The sequence below is a fragment of the Martes martes genome, assembly GCF_963455335.1.
Source record: "Martes martes genome assembly, chromosome: 11".
NCBI classification, from domain to species: domain Eukaryota; kingdom Metazoa; phylum Chordata; class Mammalia; order Carnivora; family Mustelidae; genus Martes; species Martes martes.
Window position 1 is genome coordinate 27,061,025 of NC_137899.1, and position 17,292 is coordinate 27,078,316.

The window sequence follows — 17,292 nt, forward strand, 5'->3', positions numbered from 1 at the left end:
AGCTAACATATAGTGTAGTATTAGTTTCAGGAATAGAATTTAGTGATTCATCACTTACAGAGAACACCCAGTGCTCATTACAACAAGTTCCCTCTTTAATGTCTGTCACCAGTTTAACCCATTTTCCTGCCCACCTCCCCTCCAGCAACCTTCAGTTTGTTCTCTGTAGTCAAGAGTCTCTTAAGGTTTCCCCCTCTGTGTTTATCTTATTTTATTTTTCCTTCCCATCCTCTTTGTTCATCTGTTTTGTTTCTTAAATTCCACATGAGTGAAATCGCATGGTATTTGTCTTTCTCTGACTTATTTCGCTTAGCATAATATACTCTAGTTCCATCTACATCATTGCCAATGGCAAGATTCCATTCTGTTTGATGACTGACAACTAGTCCATCGTGTATGTATATACACACGCACACCACATATTCTTTATCCATTCATTAGCCAGTGGGCATTTGGGTTCTTTCCAGTCTTTGGCTGTTGTTGATAATGCTGCTATAAACATTGGAGTGCACGTGCCCCTTCATATCAGTATTTTTATACATTTTGGATATTTACCTATGGTGCAATTGCTGGGTCATAGGGTGGTTCTATTTTTAACTTTCTGAGGAAACACCATACTGTTTTCCAGAGTGACTGCACCAGTTTGCATTCCTACCAACAGTGTAAGGGGGTTCCCCTTTCTCCATATCCATCAATGTCTGTTGTTTCCTGAGTTATTTTTAGCCATTCTGACAGGTGTGAGGTGGTATCTCATTGTGGTTTTGATTTGTATTTCCCTGATGAGTGTGATGTTGAGCAACTTTTCATGTGTCTTTTGGCCATCTGGATGTCTTCTTTGGAGAAATGTCTGTCTGTGTCTTCTGCCCATTTCTTCAAAGGATTATTTTTTGGGGTGCTGAGTTTGATAAGTTCTTTATAGATTTTGGCTACTAGTCCTTTATCAGATATGTCATTGATATGAGTGCCACATACACCAAGTGTAATATGGCTTTAGTAAAAACAGCTTGAAAAAAGAAAATCTAGACATTTAAGAAGTTTACTGATTACGGTTCTATAGTCCTAGAGCAACTTGTTCAACTAGAACCTAAAGTACTCTCAAGTTAGGTTCAAATATTCTTTCTCTTATACTTCATCAGATTAAATTTCTGAGTAGCTCATGGTGTGAAGCCTTTTTGCTTTTTTAAACCTTCTGATTAGTGTGCCAGTGCTTGTGAAGCTATTTTATCATGTTCTAGCCAGTGATTTGGTGCTTTACTTATCCTCATTTTTGAATAAAAACTAATTCCCTATTTCCTTGTAAAACATTAATTTTTTTGATATTTATTCAGGGACTTTTTTTTTTTTTTAGTTTTTATTTTAATGTATTTTAATGTATTTTTATCCCCAGGGGTACAGGTCTGTGAATCGCCATTACACATTCCACAGCACTCATCATAGCACATACCCTCCCCAGTGTCCATTTCCCCACCACCCTCTCCCGTCCCCCCTCCCTATTCAGGGACTTTTGCCTATTTTCTTTTTTATAAACTTGAGATCTCTGTGTGTCCATGTGCATGAAGGAGTGCAGGGATTTGGTTAAAGCTGCTCCATCATTTATCATTGTTAGACTCGCCCTCATTCGGTGGAGACAGCTGATGAGAAAAAGCAGTGAGGCCTTGTCTTTTATTGATCTCCATGGAACTTTGACCCTGTACAGAAACTGGGTACAGCCAGAAAGTACAAACTCAACCAAGTCTTTTATTATTGTTGTTTATATGAAATCTACATGTTAACACAACTGCATGAGTCAGGATGGTACAAATTTTAATCATTTCCAGCAGTGTAATCCAGAGTTCTGTTGTGATCCATTTCCTCTCTCCCTCCCCCTGTTGTCTTTTTATTGTGATAGGAATACCTAACATGAGATCAATTCTCTTAATAAAATAATTAAGTGGACAGTACAGTATTGTTAACTATGGGAAATGTGGAGTTGCCCCATTTCTTTTTAATTTGTATGTGATGTAAAGTGACATCTAACAAAACTATATATATATATATATGTTATATATGTATAACATATATGTATGTATGTATGTATGTATACCTTCTACAGTGGAGAACTGGGGAGAATAACAATCCCATTGACAGATGATGTTTAATAGATCTGGCATCAGATTATTAATAGATTATTACTTTTACTGAGCAAATTTGCTGCTGTGTAATTTCAGTTATTGATCTTAATTCAGCCTTCTTGAGTGTCGCACAGTGTAACTTATGTTTCTACATGAGGGCTCTTCAGCTGTTTATCAGACAGCCTGTTTTCCCTGATGTTTTTCTTCTGTTAACTTCTTCAGCCTTTGTCTGAATGAAGCAGTTCATAGACCTGTATACCTCTCTGGACATACTCCCATTTATCAATATCCTTTCTAGAACAGTGGTTTAGAAAAGTATTTCAGATATTAGTGGAGATATTTCAGATATTAGTAGAGCAGTGGAAAAGTGGAAAAGGGTATAGTTCTTATATTTTGGAGTTATATGTGCTTATACATGTTTTATTTGTATTAACTTTTCTGTAACTTTTTACTGTCATTTTCTTTTTATTAATTTAGTTCTTCCAGGGAATTACTGGATACATTAATTTGTTAAGCTACGTTTGTAGCAGCTGTTGACATACATGCTACATGTATGTTGTACATACATGTAGCAACTGCATGTATTAATCACTTCCTCTGAGTAGCCGTTCCTTATCACACAGTCTGTAGTGTTTCCTGCAGCCTGTTTCTCCCTGCTCATGAGACCAGGGACCGACCACAACTCTTATTTCCACTCGCTCTGTCCTCAGTGTCCAGCACTGAGCCTGCCATATAGGAGGTACTTCACGTATGAAAGAAAAACCACCATGATTGTTCATTTCCTTCACACCTTCCTAGAATCGGAACCCTTGTCTTAACTTTGACTTGATTGCCTAACATAGTTGTTGACACCAAGATGCTAGAATTCTGGTTGTATGGATTAGATAGACTCTTTTGAACATTGACACAGCTGGAAAATGGTTGCAGGCATGGGAAAGAGGTGAGACTACAAGGCCTTGGGTTCAAATCCAAGGATCTTTGGAATGCTGTGCCAAGAAATTTGCATTGAAGAGTTGATACAAATTTAAATATTTGAGAAAAGCAGTTTTGGAAGGAGTACAAAAATTGGGAGATTGGGTAATTAAGTTTTGAATACGTTGATATGCAGGAGGAAGTTTCCTCTGTACTGATGGAATTCGTATTTGTCAAAAACTGACTGTCTTGGGATGCCTGGGTGGCTCAGTCAGTTAAGCATCTGACCCTAGGATCCAGCACCGCCCCCCCGCCCACATTGGGCTCCCTCCTTTTAGGCGAACCTGCTTCTCCCTCCTCTCCCTCTCCCCCACCTCGGCATACTCTCTCTCACGTGCACTCTCTCTCGTGCGCTCTCTGGCAAATCTTTTTAAAAAACCCCTAAAAATTACCTAAGGGGAAATCCTAAAAAATTACAAACATACCTTGACTATTTTCTTTTAAAAATATGTAGTGTAGGGGCACCTGGGTGGCTCAGTGGGTTAAAGCCTCTGCCTTCGGCTCAGGTCATGATCCCAGGGTCCTGGGATCGAGCCCCGCATCGGGCTCTCTGCTCAGCAGGGAGCCTGCTTCCTCCTCTCTCTGCCTGCCTCTTTGCCTACTTGGATCTCTATCTGTCAAATAAATAAATAAAATCTTAAAAAAAAATGTAGTGTACTTTTATTTAGCAATCTTTTGATGTAGGATTGAATGAAAAATCCACAGTTAACATCATACTTAGTAGTGAAAAACGGAAGGATTATGGCCTTTTTTTGAGTATGCCTCACTCATTACAGTTCAGAACTGTCTTTTTTGCATATACGAAATAGACCTCTTATTTCCGGTTTCTATTTCTTTTCATCAGAATTTAAAGATACTTGCAAAGGAATCTGAATGAAGAATCCTGCTAGATTTAAAAATATTTTCCCTTCCATTTAACAGTAACTCATGGCTTACTTGATTCAGTAGCGTTGATTAGAGCTTGCTTTATTGGGTCTTTCCAAGACATCCAATTTAGTTTTTAGAAGAAAACCAAAACAACAACAACAAAAAACCCCTGAAATGTTTTATTTTGTATATGTTGATTGGCATAATATTTAATTTTAAAAAATTTCTTGGGGCGCCTGGGTTGCTCAGTGGGTTAGGGCCTCTGCCTTTGGCTCAGGTCATGATCCCAGGGTCCTGGGATCGAGCCCTGCATCAGGCTCTCTGCTCAGCAGGGAGCCTGCTTCCCCCTCTCTCTGTCTCTGCCTGCCTCTCTGCCTACTTGTGATCTCTCTCTCTCTGTCAAATAAATTAAAAAAAAAATTTCTTAAAAGATAAACAGATCACAAAGGGAAGAAAAGAACAGACTTAAAGCGTACAGCCCAGATTTCTGGTTATCCCCAGTATCCACTGTCCCTCAGTATTTTCTAGAACGTTGCCACACAGCAAGGAGCCAAGTGAGGCCGGGAGGCTAGATTCTGCTCCTGGGGATGTGAGTGGAAATGATGGTTACATTTTTTTGAGTTAACACACTTAAAAGGAAAGAGTATTTCCTCCACTTCCCTTGCTTGTTCTCCCTCCCACTGCCTGCAAGGTTTGTGTACAGGTGGCATCACAGACAGACAACTACACTGAGTTGGAAGCCTGTGAAGTTGTGAAGATGGCAGAGCAGTAAGGCGAAAAGACACTTGGATTCCTAACATTATCATGCTGACTGTGAGCTCTGAACTGCTTACGCTTGGACTGCTATGTGAAGGAGAGGTGCCATTCTTTCTCTTGTTTAGATCACTTCCTTTGCCTGAACCAAAATATTTTTGAAAACTTTAAACCCCAAGCACCCACCTCCCTATGGTTTGTTCTCTGTGGTTTAAAATTTATTTATTGGAGGGTGTGTGTGTGTGTGTTTGTGTATGTGGCTGTTTCATTTCAGTCCATAGATAAGTGAAGTCATAAGGTATTTGTCTTCCTCTGACTTATTTTGCTTAGCATTATACTCTCTAGGTCTATCCATGATGTTGCAAATAGCAAGATTTTATTCTTTTCTATAGCTGAATAATATTCCATTCCATTCCAACATACCACCTCTTCTCTATTCATCTGTTGATGGACGCTTAGGCTGTGTCCATAGTTTGAGTATTGTAAATAATGCTGCAAGAAGCATAGAGGTGCTTGTATCCTTTGATTAGTTTTTTTTTGGGGGGGGGAGTGTAAATACCTAGTAGTGTGATTAATGGATCATAGGGTAGTTTTATTTTTTTTTTTTTTATTTTTTTTTTTTTTTAAAGATTTTATTTATTTATTTGTCAGAGAGAGTGAGCACAGGCAGACAGAGAGGCAGGCAGAGGCAGAGGGAGAAGCAGGCTCCCCGCTGAGCAAGGAGCCCGATGTGGGACTCAATCCCAGGACCCTGGGATCATGACCTGAGCCGAAGGCAGCTGCTTAACCAACTGAGCCACCCAGGCGTCCCAGGGTAGTTTTATTTTTAAAAATTTTGACGGTGGGGACCTGCACACTCTTCCACAGTGGCTGCACGGTTTACATTCCCACCAGTAATGCACGAAGCTTCTTTGTTCTCCACATCCTCACCAACACTTGTTGTTTCTTCTGTTTTTGATTTTATCTGTTCTGACAGGTAGGAGATGATATCTCATTGTAGTGTTGATTTGCATTTCCCTGATGATGAGTGATGTTGAGCATCTTTTCACGTGTATATTGGCCATCTGTAGGTCTCCTTTGGAGAAATGTCTGTCCACGTCTTCTGCCCTTTTTAAATTGGATTACATGTTTTTTGGATATTGAGTTGTATCAATTCTTTGTATATTTTGGATACTAACCCTCTATTGGATATGTCATTTGCAAGTATCGTCTCCCATTCAGTAGGTTGCTTTTTAGTTGTGTTGATGGTTTTCTTCACTGTGCAGAAACTTTTTATTTTGATGTAGTCCCAGTAGGTTATTTTTGCTTTTATTTCCCTTGCCTCGGGAGACCTATCTAGAAAAATGTTGCTATAGTCTATGGTCAGAGAATACTGCTTGTGTTCTCTTCCAAGGATTTTTATGTTTTCAGATCTCACACTTAGGTCTTCAACCCATATTGAGTTTATTTTTGTGTTTGGTGAAAGAAGTTGTCTAGTTTCATTCTTTGGCATTTACCTGTCCAGTTTCTCAACACCATTTGATGAAGGGAATGTCGTTTTCCCATTGTGTGGTCATTTGTCCTTTGTCGAAGGTTAATTGACCATATAATTATGGGTTTATTTCTAGGTTTTTCTGTTCTATTCCATTCCACCAAAAGCATGGTGTCACATAGAAATGGTTTAATCTGAGTTGGTGAAAATAGAAAAATAGAATGGTAGTATATGCATCCGATTACTTGAGGGAAGTGTTTAAAGTGGTGAGAGAATGACCTTAGTTCACATCAGGTGTATAACACATGGTCATCCAAGTCCCTTTGATAATTCTTCAGAGCAGGCTGTGGATAGTAGGTAAAATTTGGGGTGGATACAAGAGAAAGTATAATATCCATGTCTCCTTCTAAATATGCTTAGAAACCATTACTTACATATTAACAGTGAGGGTTACAGGAGTTAATGTACACCATTTTTGTTTTAATTTAGCCTAAAATCAACTCACCTCCTGCTGAACTCCTACCTACTGATTAGTAGAGAAAATTACAAAATGTTCAACGTTGCTTAAGTCTTAGTCCAATCTGATTATTTAAGCAGCCCATTTATTTTTTAATTGAATTATTATTAACATATAATGTTACATTAGTTTCAGATGTACAACCTAGATTCAACAATTCTGTACATTACTGGACCGTCACCACAATAAGTGTGGTCACCATACAGTGTTGTTACAGTATTGTTGACTATATTGCTTATGCTGTATTGTTCATTTCCATGACTTACTCATTTTATAACTGGACGTTTGTATCTCTTAATGCCCTTTACCTATTTCATCCATGCCTTCCCCCCTGCCCTGCAACCACCAGTTTGTTCTCTGTATTCATTAGTCTATTTGTTTTTTTTGTTTGGTTGGTTTTTATTTGTTTTTGTTTTTGTTTTTCTGATTTCTCATATAAGTGAAATATTGTATTAGCGTTTTGCTCTCTGACTTACTTCACTTAGCGTAACATTCTCTAGGTCCATCTATGTTGCAAATGGCAAAATTTCTTTCTTTTTTATGGTTGAGTAAACAGCCCATTTATGTAGTTTTCAGATGAAAATGTTTTATCATTTGCCATCCTCCACTCCTGGCTGTTATCCCTAATTGGTAAGGGGGGTCAATGTGTGAGTGGGAAGAAGGGGCAGAGTGACTTACTCCAACTCATTGTAGCAGGGCCAAAGTCTTAGATGTGTTATGCTCTGCCTCTTCTGGTCTTGAACACAATGGCTCTTACCTAGGTGGTCCTGGCATCACAGTTGAAGTGTCTGGTGCTATTAATCATGGCTTGCAGAGAGCCTTCCTGCTTGAGCTGCCTCTAAGTGTGGCCTGATCATCTGTCACCTAAGTCTCTCTAGGGTTGTGGTTATCCCGCCTGCCATATGGGCCATGTGGTAGACCCAGTGTCTGTCGTCTTAGTTCCCACACTCCCTGAAAATTGGAAGTACCTTGGTCGGGAAGGCTCAGCCTCAAATACTCCCCTCCCTAAACATGGTGTGGTCGTTTTTAGTCTCCATGTTGGTAAGAGGCTCTAGTTAGGATAAAGTAGGGGAAGATAGGGATGGTCATGAAAGTTTTGTTAGTAAAAGTAATTTGCTGTGATTAGATTGTGAGATTTATATGCATGAGTGATGATAAGGGAATGTGGGTTTGAAGCAAATGAGATTCAAAAAGATAATTTTATTCAGATTTGATCGTGAGAGAGATAATGACCAAGTTTTTCTAAATAAATTGCATAATTTTAAGTCAGTGTTATATACAACATAAAAATTTGGAAATTACAGAAATATTTGAAGTATAAAATTGCCTAACATAACATAATATTTAATGCTATACCTCTTTAAATGTACTTTTCGCACCAGCTGGCCAGTTAGCTCAGTTGGCTAGAGCGTTGTGCTAATAAGTATATTTTTTGCATGAATATATATTTACATATAGCTTAAAAAGGTATGTTTGGTTTTCCTCTGTAAATTGTTCTTTTTTTGGTCAATTAATTTTAATTCATTATGCATTAAATCTATGTTTTGATACTCTTTAATCACTGATATTTTCCCCTATTCTCTACTTTGCCTTTCCACTTCATTTATGGTGATTTAAAAAAGAAATGTTTGTAGGTTTGGGGACTTCTTTGTTTGGTTTACATATATATGCTTATATATTTAAACCTAAATAACTTTAAAAAAATTATGTCAGTATAAAGTCAAGCTCTGTACCAAAGAAACCTAATCTGACCATGGCCTAATGAAGATGGATGCTTATTCCATCTATGTAACAAATCCGAGGTTAAGTAGTGTTGAGGTGCTCTCCTCATATGGGCATTCAAGGACCCAAGTTTCTTCCTTCTTGTTGCCCCATCATTGTCTTAATGCCCCTGGGCATTGTCTTAATCCATATAGTTAGAACAAGACCACAGGCACATCTAATTTCTGGCTCATACAAAGGGTCAGGAGAGAGTTGCCAAGGCTGCATTTTCCTTTTACACACATCATATGCTCTGATGGGAAATGTGGAGATATTACACCTACCAGTAAGTAAGGATGGAAAATACAGTCTTTAGCTGTCATATTCTCAGCCAGTACTCCTGTTACAATAGAAGAGAACCTGGTTTAATGGGCAATCACAAGCTTCCACCACACTTTTTCTTTATTCTTTCCAGTCCAGAATTCTCCCTTTCTGTAGTTCATGGACATATTGCTACGTTTTCTCATACTTTCTTCATGGTGTATTTCCTTCCTGCCTGCCAGAAAATGTGTTTATTGTATTTCTGCCATGTGCTAAGTATAGCTAAGTATAAGGAAGCTTTGGGGATATTGTGGTAAAGAAAAAATCACTGGGGGTGCCTGGATGGCTCAGTTGGTTAAGCATCTGACTTTGTCTCGGGATCCTGGGTTGGGAGGGGCTCCCTGCTCAGTGGGATTGGGCTTCTCCTTCTGCCTCTGCCCCTCCCTCCACGTCTTCCCCTCCCTCCCCTGTCCCCTCACTGCTCAGGCTCACTGTCTCAAATAAATAAATAAAATCTTAAAAACAAAACAAGGCTCTCTTTCTTCATAGCTTATAGTTCAGTGCCTTTGAGGGACATTAAATCAGCAATTCTAGGAGTGATCCATGGACCCTAGGGTCTCTGAGACCATTTTCATAATACTAAGATGTTGTTTGCCTTTGTAATTGTGTTATCCTTTTGTTATGATAGTACCAAGATACTAATGGGTCAAACTACTGAGTCAAGTCAGTGGACCTAAATTGTACCAGCAGTCTTTTTAGTCTTCACTACTATGCACTTGTGATAAAAAATGCTGAAGTTGTAAAAATCATTATTTTTATGAAATTGTGACCATTAGGTACATAACTCTGTAATACATGGTGTAACCAAACAGGAAGTGTGCCCAGAGGACTCTGCCATGTTCCAAAGCACGTTGATTATCTTGAGGAAAAACATTTGTGTGGTTGCTTGAGTTGTGATTTGAACTAGTTGCTCTTTTCTTGGAATACCACTTAGACTTGAAAGGAATTATGGTTAGTCCTACTTTGGGATTTGGCAGAGTTAGTTTGTCACTTCAAAGAAAACAGCTAACAGTGTTAGTTGCCAATAATAAAATTAGAGATTTTGAGCAACAAAATTATTCTGAAATTAAAAAAATGTATCCCTAGCACTGAGAGCCTGATATCTTCCCAAGACCTAGACTCTATTCTGATGAAATTACAGGTAATATTAAAAAGGTGATTAAATAAATACATATACTATAGATAATATATATTCTTCTTACTATGTCATTACTATTTTGTATTGAAAATACATCAGTATGGAGTTCTGCACAGCTCAGCGAACTAATTTCCAAATCAGACATGGGTAAAATACCCACCCAAGTACAAGAGAGACATATGAACTTGAAACTCTCAAAAGTATGAAAAGTTCATAGAAATGCATTATTAACCAATCTTTAAGCTACCCTTTTCAAATTTTGATACAGAATCAAAGAAGACTATCCACAGTCATCTATAAATGCTATGAAATTGCTCTTTCCTTTTCTAACTACACAATTATGTGAAAACAGATTTTCTTTATATACTTCAACCAAAGTAATAAGTAATTGCACCATATTAAATGCAGAAGTATGCATTAGAATAGAGAATCCAGCTTCCTTTTAATAAGCTGTTTGCAGAAATGTAAGACAATATTACTTATCTCACATTTGAGGGGAGGGGGAAAATACAGTTAGTTTATGTTTTTTATAGGTAGTCAACAATTAAATGACTACATTAGTCTGATCACTAATCAAGAAAAAAATGTAACCCTTCTTGGGGCTCCTGGGTGGCTCAGTTGGTTAAGTGACTGCCTTGGGCTCAGGTTGTGATCCCAGCCCAAGGTCCTGGGATCCAGCCCCGCATCGGGTCCCTGCTCAGTGGGGAGCCTGCTTCTCCCTCCCCCTCTGCTGCTCTGCCTGCTTGTGTCTCTCGCTCTGTCTGTCAAATAAATAAATAAAATCTTAAAAAAAAAAAAAGTGACCCTTCTTCTACCTTTCTGGTTCATAGTCATTAGTTTCCATCAGAATCACTTGGAGGGTTTGTTAAAACACAGATTGCTGGGCCTACTCCCAGAGTTTCTGATTCAGTAAGTTCTGGGTGGGGCTCGGGAATGTGCATTTCTTAAGTGTTCCTGATACTGGGAGTGTTGCTAATACTGTTGGTCCCGAGATCTTAGTTTGAGAACCGCTATTCTGTTTCTTGGGGTTTATTGGACAAACCTGTTTGAGCTGCTATTTGTGGGAAGAAAAAAAAGATTAGAATTTTTTAAAGTTACGTAATACAGATGTAGAAATAATAGCTGGAACTGCCTATAGTTGCCAGAATTTGGGGGTTCATGGAAAATTAGAACAGTGTGTCAAGAACTATTTAGTACTTGAGGCTTTACCATCCTTACATGCTAACAAGTCAGCCTACTACAGTTTTATGCTAACTTCTGTCTCTAGAAGGCAGGAGATTCCTGGTTCAGAGACAAAAAGGAATTTATTACAGCAATTGTAGTTGCTAGAGAATCAGTATTATGGCCATTGACCGAGCCCCAGTTCCTGAAGGGCAACACGAAGAGAGCTGGCTGATGAATGCACAAGAATTGGGTTGTGTTGTGGGAGAGGAAACATGAATTTACATGGTCTCTTGGACGGGCCTGCCAGGAGCAAGCTTCCTGAGCTGCCCAAGGTTCTCTTCTCTTGTCCCACCTTTTTAGAGCAGTCTTGCTTGCGCAGTCATTCTTGCTCAGTGTCATAGTATGGAACCTATTTCAAGCATGAAAGCCTTAGGAATTAGTTTTATTGAGAGTTAACAATGAGAAAGTTGGCCATTGGGGAGTCTAAATTTTGGTGTTTACAGTCATTATCCAGTTATCGTTATATCCTAGAATGTCACATATGTCCCATAACTATGTATATATTTACTTAAATAAGTTCAGAGCTTTTTATAGGTAAGTAAAAAGGATTTTTAGGCTATGACCCCTGTCGAGGAATAAAATTAGAAACAAAATCTTCTCCCAAACTAGAAATCCTCCTTGTAAACGTATCAGAGGAAAAAAAAAAAACAAAAAAAAAACACACTTGTTTTTGAATAAGCATTGAACCAGAGTGTGGTGTATATTAGAGGCAGTACACTAAGATCTTGCAAAGACAGAAAGGAATCTCCTCCCCTTATACAGCCAAACGGATACAATGTACTACATACATATTTTCAAGTTAGACCTAACTAGTCCTTAAGAGGCTAGACACCTTATGCACACAGTTCATTGGGTAGATCATTGGTGTTAGCTAATTGGCCTTATCTGGAGGAGAAACCTCTCTCTTATCTTTATGACAGGAGGTAGTTTTGCATCTTGGAGCAAAGCACCCATCCACCTTAGACCCCTACCCTTCCACAGAAACTGGGAGATAGGGATGCTGTCTTCTTTGATGTTCACATTTCAAAGAAGTGGCTCCCAATCTCTTGAGAAGGATGTTTTGGGTTATAAAGCTAACCAAAAAAAAAAAAACCAAAAAAAAACTTATTTGTTTTCTAAAATATGTGTACACACACACATACACATTTGAAAGAGAGGGAAAGTATTTACAATTATAATTTTTCTCAAGTAAATGTCCTAAGGACAAGGAGGTAAGGGCTATCTTTCCCCTTACTTTCAACAGGTTTAATTAAGCCTCATATTTTTAATTTATATTTGCCCTCATACCTTCTTTATTGCTTCTGTCGTAAATATAAGGAAGGACCTTCATCTTGTGGATTGTGTGGCTGCAGTGTGATAAACAAAAGTAACTTTACATGTAATTTGGTTTTATTCCAGTTTGAATTAAATTATACTATAGCTTTATTCACTGTAAAAAATTGAAGTTGTTAAATTCCACATAACATTGAGGATTCCTTAAAAGTAGAGTTGGTAGCCCAGGAATTCAGAATAAGATAATGAAATTGCCATCTTAATAGCTGACTAGCCTCTGATATTGGGCAGCTTAAATCTTGAAGCCGGGAGAATTGGATGAAGAACCTTCGGGGGGGGGGGGGGTATTTGTTTTCTGAGGTCAGAGGTACTTTGTTTTTAAACTGTTTGCAGTTAAAAGTTTAGATTTCCTATACTGCTCCTCAACAAGATCAGGGGCAGACACTATTTGATTATTATTTTTTAAATGGCAAATTATATAATTCTAATCTAGAATTAAAATCTATCTAACCAACTTTCCTTTACTTAGATACTGTTTGTGTTTTGGTTCCTTCCCGCTACTTGTTCTTACTTGATGTGTTTCCCTTTCCCAAATCTCTTTGTTGACCTTCAACCGCCAGGAGTTTCCTCTTGGTGTTACCATGGCGATGCTCTCTGACTTTCCACCATCTGTCTGTGCTTTACCATCAGAGGCTGAACTCTGCTTCATACTCCTGCTGAGCTTACTCTTTGCCCTCAGAGAAGCGGTTTTCTATTAGCCACTTCCTCCTTAGAGAGAGATCTGAAGGAGCAGTGGGAGGGGGTGGTGCCTGGATGGTGCAGTCAGTTGGGCGTCCCACTCTTGGTTTCAGCTGAGGTCATGATCTTGTGGTCATGAGATCAAGCCCTGTGTTGGGCTGCACGCTGAGCACAGAGTCTGCTGGAGCTTCTCCCTCACCCGCTGCCCCTCCTGCTTATACTTGCTTTCTCTCTGTCTCTCTCTGAAATAAATAAATTTTAAAAAGAGAGAGGCCAAGGGGCCTTTTTGGTGATCCCACCTTTGACTTTATAGCACATAGGCTTACTAGTCTACCACGACTCTATTGTTCACATTCTTTCCCTTTGGGAGTAAAATTTCCCTTCCTAGTACAATGAAGTCTCTCATTTGACAGTGACCAGCTTGTTGACAGTTACTTTGTAGATGACTTAGTCACCTTGACCAGCCTGGTGGTGTGACCACAGTGGTCACCGCTTTGATCTTTTCATAAATGTTCTATATTCCTTGTTTCTCCTTGAAAGAAGGGTGCTTCCAACCCCTTTTAATGCCACTTCTGGATTTAAGGGGAAAACACTAGCTGTCTAATTGAGTATTGCTAGTAAAATTCACTTCTTTCCTTTCCCCTACCTGTCCACTAGATCTGAGATTTCTTCTTCTTCTTCTCTTTTTTTTTTTTTTTTCAAATAATATTGCTTCCTGTCAGTGTCTCAAACATGATTATACTGAGATTTTTGAGAACAACCTTTAACTCTTTCCTGTATGCTGTGTGGAAAGAATACCAGTATTTAGAATGTTGGAACCCTGATCATGTAGCATTTCTGATTTTCCTATTAGGAATCTCTGCATGGAAGTGAGAATTGAAAACTAATTACATGAAATTGCTAAGCTTTGAAACTCTTCAGCATTTCTGCCTCTAGGATATCTCTTCCTCAAAGAGCACCTTGTGACTAGCAAATAAATTAGGTAAAAATCCAATTAATAATACTCCCATTCTCAATCTTTAATGTTAAACAGATTTGAGGATATTTTGCATCACAAGCCATTGACTTAAGATGGTCATTGCAAAGGAAGCTAAGTGTCCCTGCTATCAATTATTTTAAGAGATGTGAAATGTACTAGAACTTAAAGATAATGTCAGGAAAATTTTTTTTTTCTTATTAAAATTCTTATCTGTATATACACAGTTAAACTGGTAGGTTTTTTTTTGTTGTTTTTTTGTTTTTTTTTTCTTTTTTTCACTATTTCTGATTTTACCCCACTTGGCTCTCAGACCTAACTGGCTTATATCATGTGAGCCTTTCTGGGCCTTTCAGTTGTTGACTGTTCACTGAAAGAACGATCCTTGGGTGGCTTTTCATCAGAGCTCACTATACCAATGGAATCCCCACTTCTGTGTGTGGTTATAGGGATCTAGAAGGTCTCATCATCACAGCATGGCTGCTGCTGACTCAGTTTGCATTTCCGTAGAAACCAAGAGGGCCTCCTTGAAGACAGCCCCTGCTGCAGACTACCTAGGGCATGTTAGTTGGGTGGATCTCTCTTGCATGAGAGAAATAAATGTGTGAGCCACAGTGGCTACAGTGGTGCTTTTCACAGAGCCAAGTACACTGTTGTTGATTAATAAATAATGGGTTGTTTATCGTGGAATTGTTTTTATTGGCAGATGCCCTGAAACATTCAAAGGCTGTCTGTAAATGAAGAATGCCCTCATTGTTTATTCAGCTCCTGCTTTTCTACTTAATGTGCTGGTATCTTGGGAAAATTTCTTGACTATCAAATCACAAGTAAAATTTAAGCAGCTTTTCCCGCCCCAGATTTTCAAATAGGCCGTTTAACTATGATCTATCTGTTCTCACATACCTCTGATGATTTGGGTGTGTGTGTGTGTGTGTGTGTGTGTGTCTAGAGGGGATGGGGTGAAGGGAACGAAGCCCAGAAATTTGCTATCTGATTGTAACAGGCACAAGTAGCTTAAGTAAATTTAGGTACATTTATGGTTGATTTTGTGTCTAGCACAAGTCAGCTGCTGAGAATTCAAGAATTCAAGAAATACTGCAGAATTCAAGAAACATGTGCAAAGTGAGGGGTGGCAGGGATCCCTGGGGGAAGGGGTCAGGAAAAGGTGGTTGATGAAGGGGTAAATTCATGGTTGATGGGGGATAAGCAGGGTGGCAAGAAGCAGCAGAGCAAATTAAATTTTGGCAGGGGAAACAATGTTTGAAGGTTTGTGGTGTGATCACAGTAGGTGTTCTTGGAACTGTAAGGTATTCGGTACTGCTGGATCACACAGCACTGGAGGAAGGGCCCTGGGAAAATGGGAATATGGGGCCTGGATAATACAAATCCTGGCTGTGTCTCTGAAACCGTGATATATACCTCTGTGGTATGTAGCCCTGGCCAAAGACTACATGAAGGCAAGTGATGGACTTGTTGTATTTTCTTTGTTTTGTGTCCTGTGCTCAGATATTCTCTGCATCTGGCTATCAGAAGGAGCCTGACAAGTAATTGATATAATGTGATACGTGAAGACCAGTTACTGTTAAATGTGAAGGATAGGAGGGCTCTACCATTATAAAGGGCCATTTGATTAGTAATATTGTTATGTTATGATGGCATAATTCCAGGGACCCAGACTGTGAAGAGACCTTGCATATGTAGAAAGGGAAGGAATGTTTTGAAAATGGTTTCTGACTTGGGTGATAGGGAGGCTAGAAGAACGTGGGGGAGACATTTCTGTCCTGCATACCATTGCATCCCCCATGCTAGCCAGTTATGTCGGCTGTTTGTTAGAGGTTTAATGATGCTGGTTGGACATAGATTGCATGAGACACAGCTGTTGCAACATAATATTTTTCAATTATTTGTTATATGGCGTCTTGGCCACTTCATTCTTAGGAAGAAGCAAAGGTTAAAATTAGGATAACTGACCAAACAGAACATCTTTCAAGACAGAGCAAAATTTTGAATAAAACTAATTTATAGGGGCACCTGGGTGGCTCATTGGGTTAAAGCCTCTGCCTTCGGCTCAGGTCATGATCTCAGGGTCCTGGGATCGAGCCCTGCATCAGGCTCTCTGCTCAGCAGGGAGCCTGCTTCCCCCTCTCTCTCTTCCTGCCTCTCTGCCTCCTTGTGATCTGTCTGTCAAATAAATAAATAAAATCTTAAAAAAAAAAACAAACCTAATTTATAGTACTTTAAGTTATAGAAGATTGAATTTTTTAATGGTTTAGAGAATGCGTACAACAATAAAACCATTTATTTTTTTCAGTTAAGTTGAAGTATTGTGAAGTAATAAACTGATGGGACCTCTTTTTGACAGTTTTTCTAAATGTTATATGTTAAAGATTGTTTTGATATAGGGGCTCCTGGGTGGTTTAGTCGGTTGGGCATCTGGCCCTTGGTTTTGGCTCAGGTCATGATCTCATGGGTTGTGGGATCGAGCCCCGTATTAGGGTCTTCACTCAGCGGGGATTGTTCTGGAGGATTTTGTCCTTCTGCCCCTCCCTCCACACACACACACACATACACACACACACACACAACACACTCTCTCTCTTCCCCCCCCCCTTTCCCTTTCTCTCTCTCTCAAAAGAATAAATAAATCCTTTAAAAAAAGATTGTTTTGATATACAACAAAATTTAGGTGTAAGAAAGAGAAGATGTGTGTGTGTGTGCATGTGCGTGTACACACTCATTAATGTGCTGTGTTGGGGGGGTTGGATATGTGTAAGTGATGAAGTTAAAAATCCTTTATTTTACTTTTTTTTAGGTGCTGGTGAATCTGGGAAAAGTACAATCGTGAAGCAAATGAAGTAAGTAGATTGAAAACATTAAATTTGTTTTTTATGTTTAACTGTACCCTTCCATCAAAGGAAGTAAGTGTTGTTTTTTGCCTTTTTTTTTCCCCCCTTGGTCTCATTAGAATTATCCACGAAGCTGGTTATTCGGAGGAGGAATGTAAGCAGTACAAAGCAGTGGTCTACAGCAATACCATCCAGTCGATCATTGCCATCATCAGGGCCATGGGGAGGTTGAAGATCGACTTCGGCGACTCAGCTCGGGCGGTGAGTTGTTAAATTCATTATAACAGGCCTGATGAGTAGCAAGAATAACTTAATAATACCAAAC

At 39.0% G+C, this 17,292-nt stretch overlaps 1 protein-coding gene across 2 annotated transcripts in view; it reads left to right on the plus strand.

Annotated features, from left to right (window-relative positions):
- Positions 1-17,292, plus strand: part of GNAI1 (G protein subunit alpha i1) — an 84,901-nt gene that overhangs the window by 38,304 nt on the left and 29,305 nt on the right. For both annotated transcript variants that reach the window (XM_080818695.1, XM_080818696.1), the window contains 2 exons: positions 16,934-16,976; positions 17,087-17,228. In XM_080818695.1, coding sequence (XP_080674821.1) covers positions 16,934-16,976; positions 17,087-17,228 — 185 coding nt within the window. The remainder of the gene's footprint in view (positions 1-16,933; positions 16,977-17,086; positions 17,229-17,292) is intronic.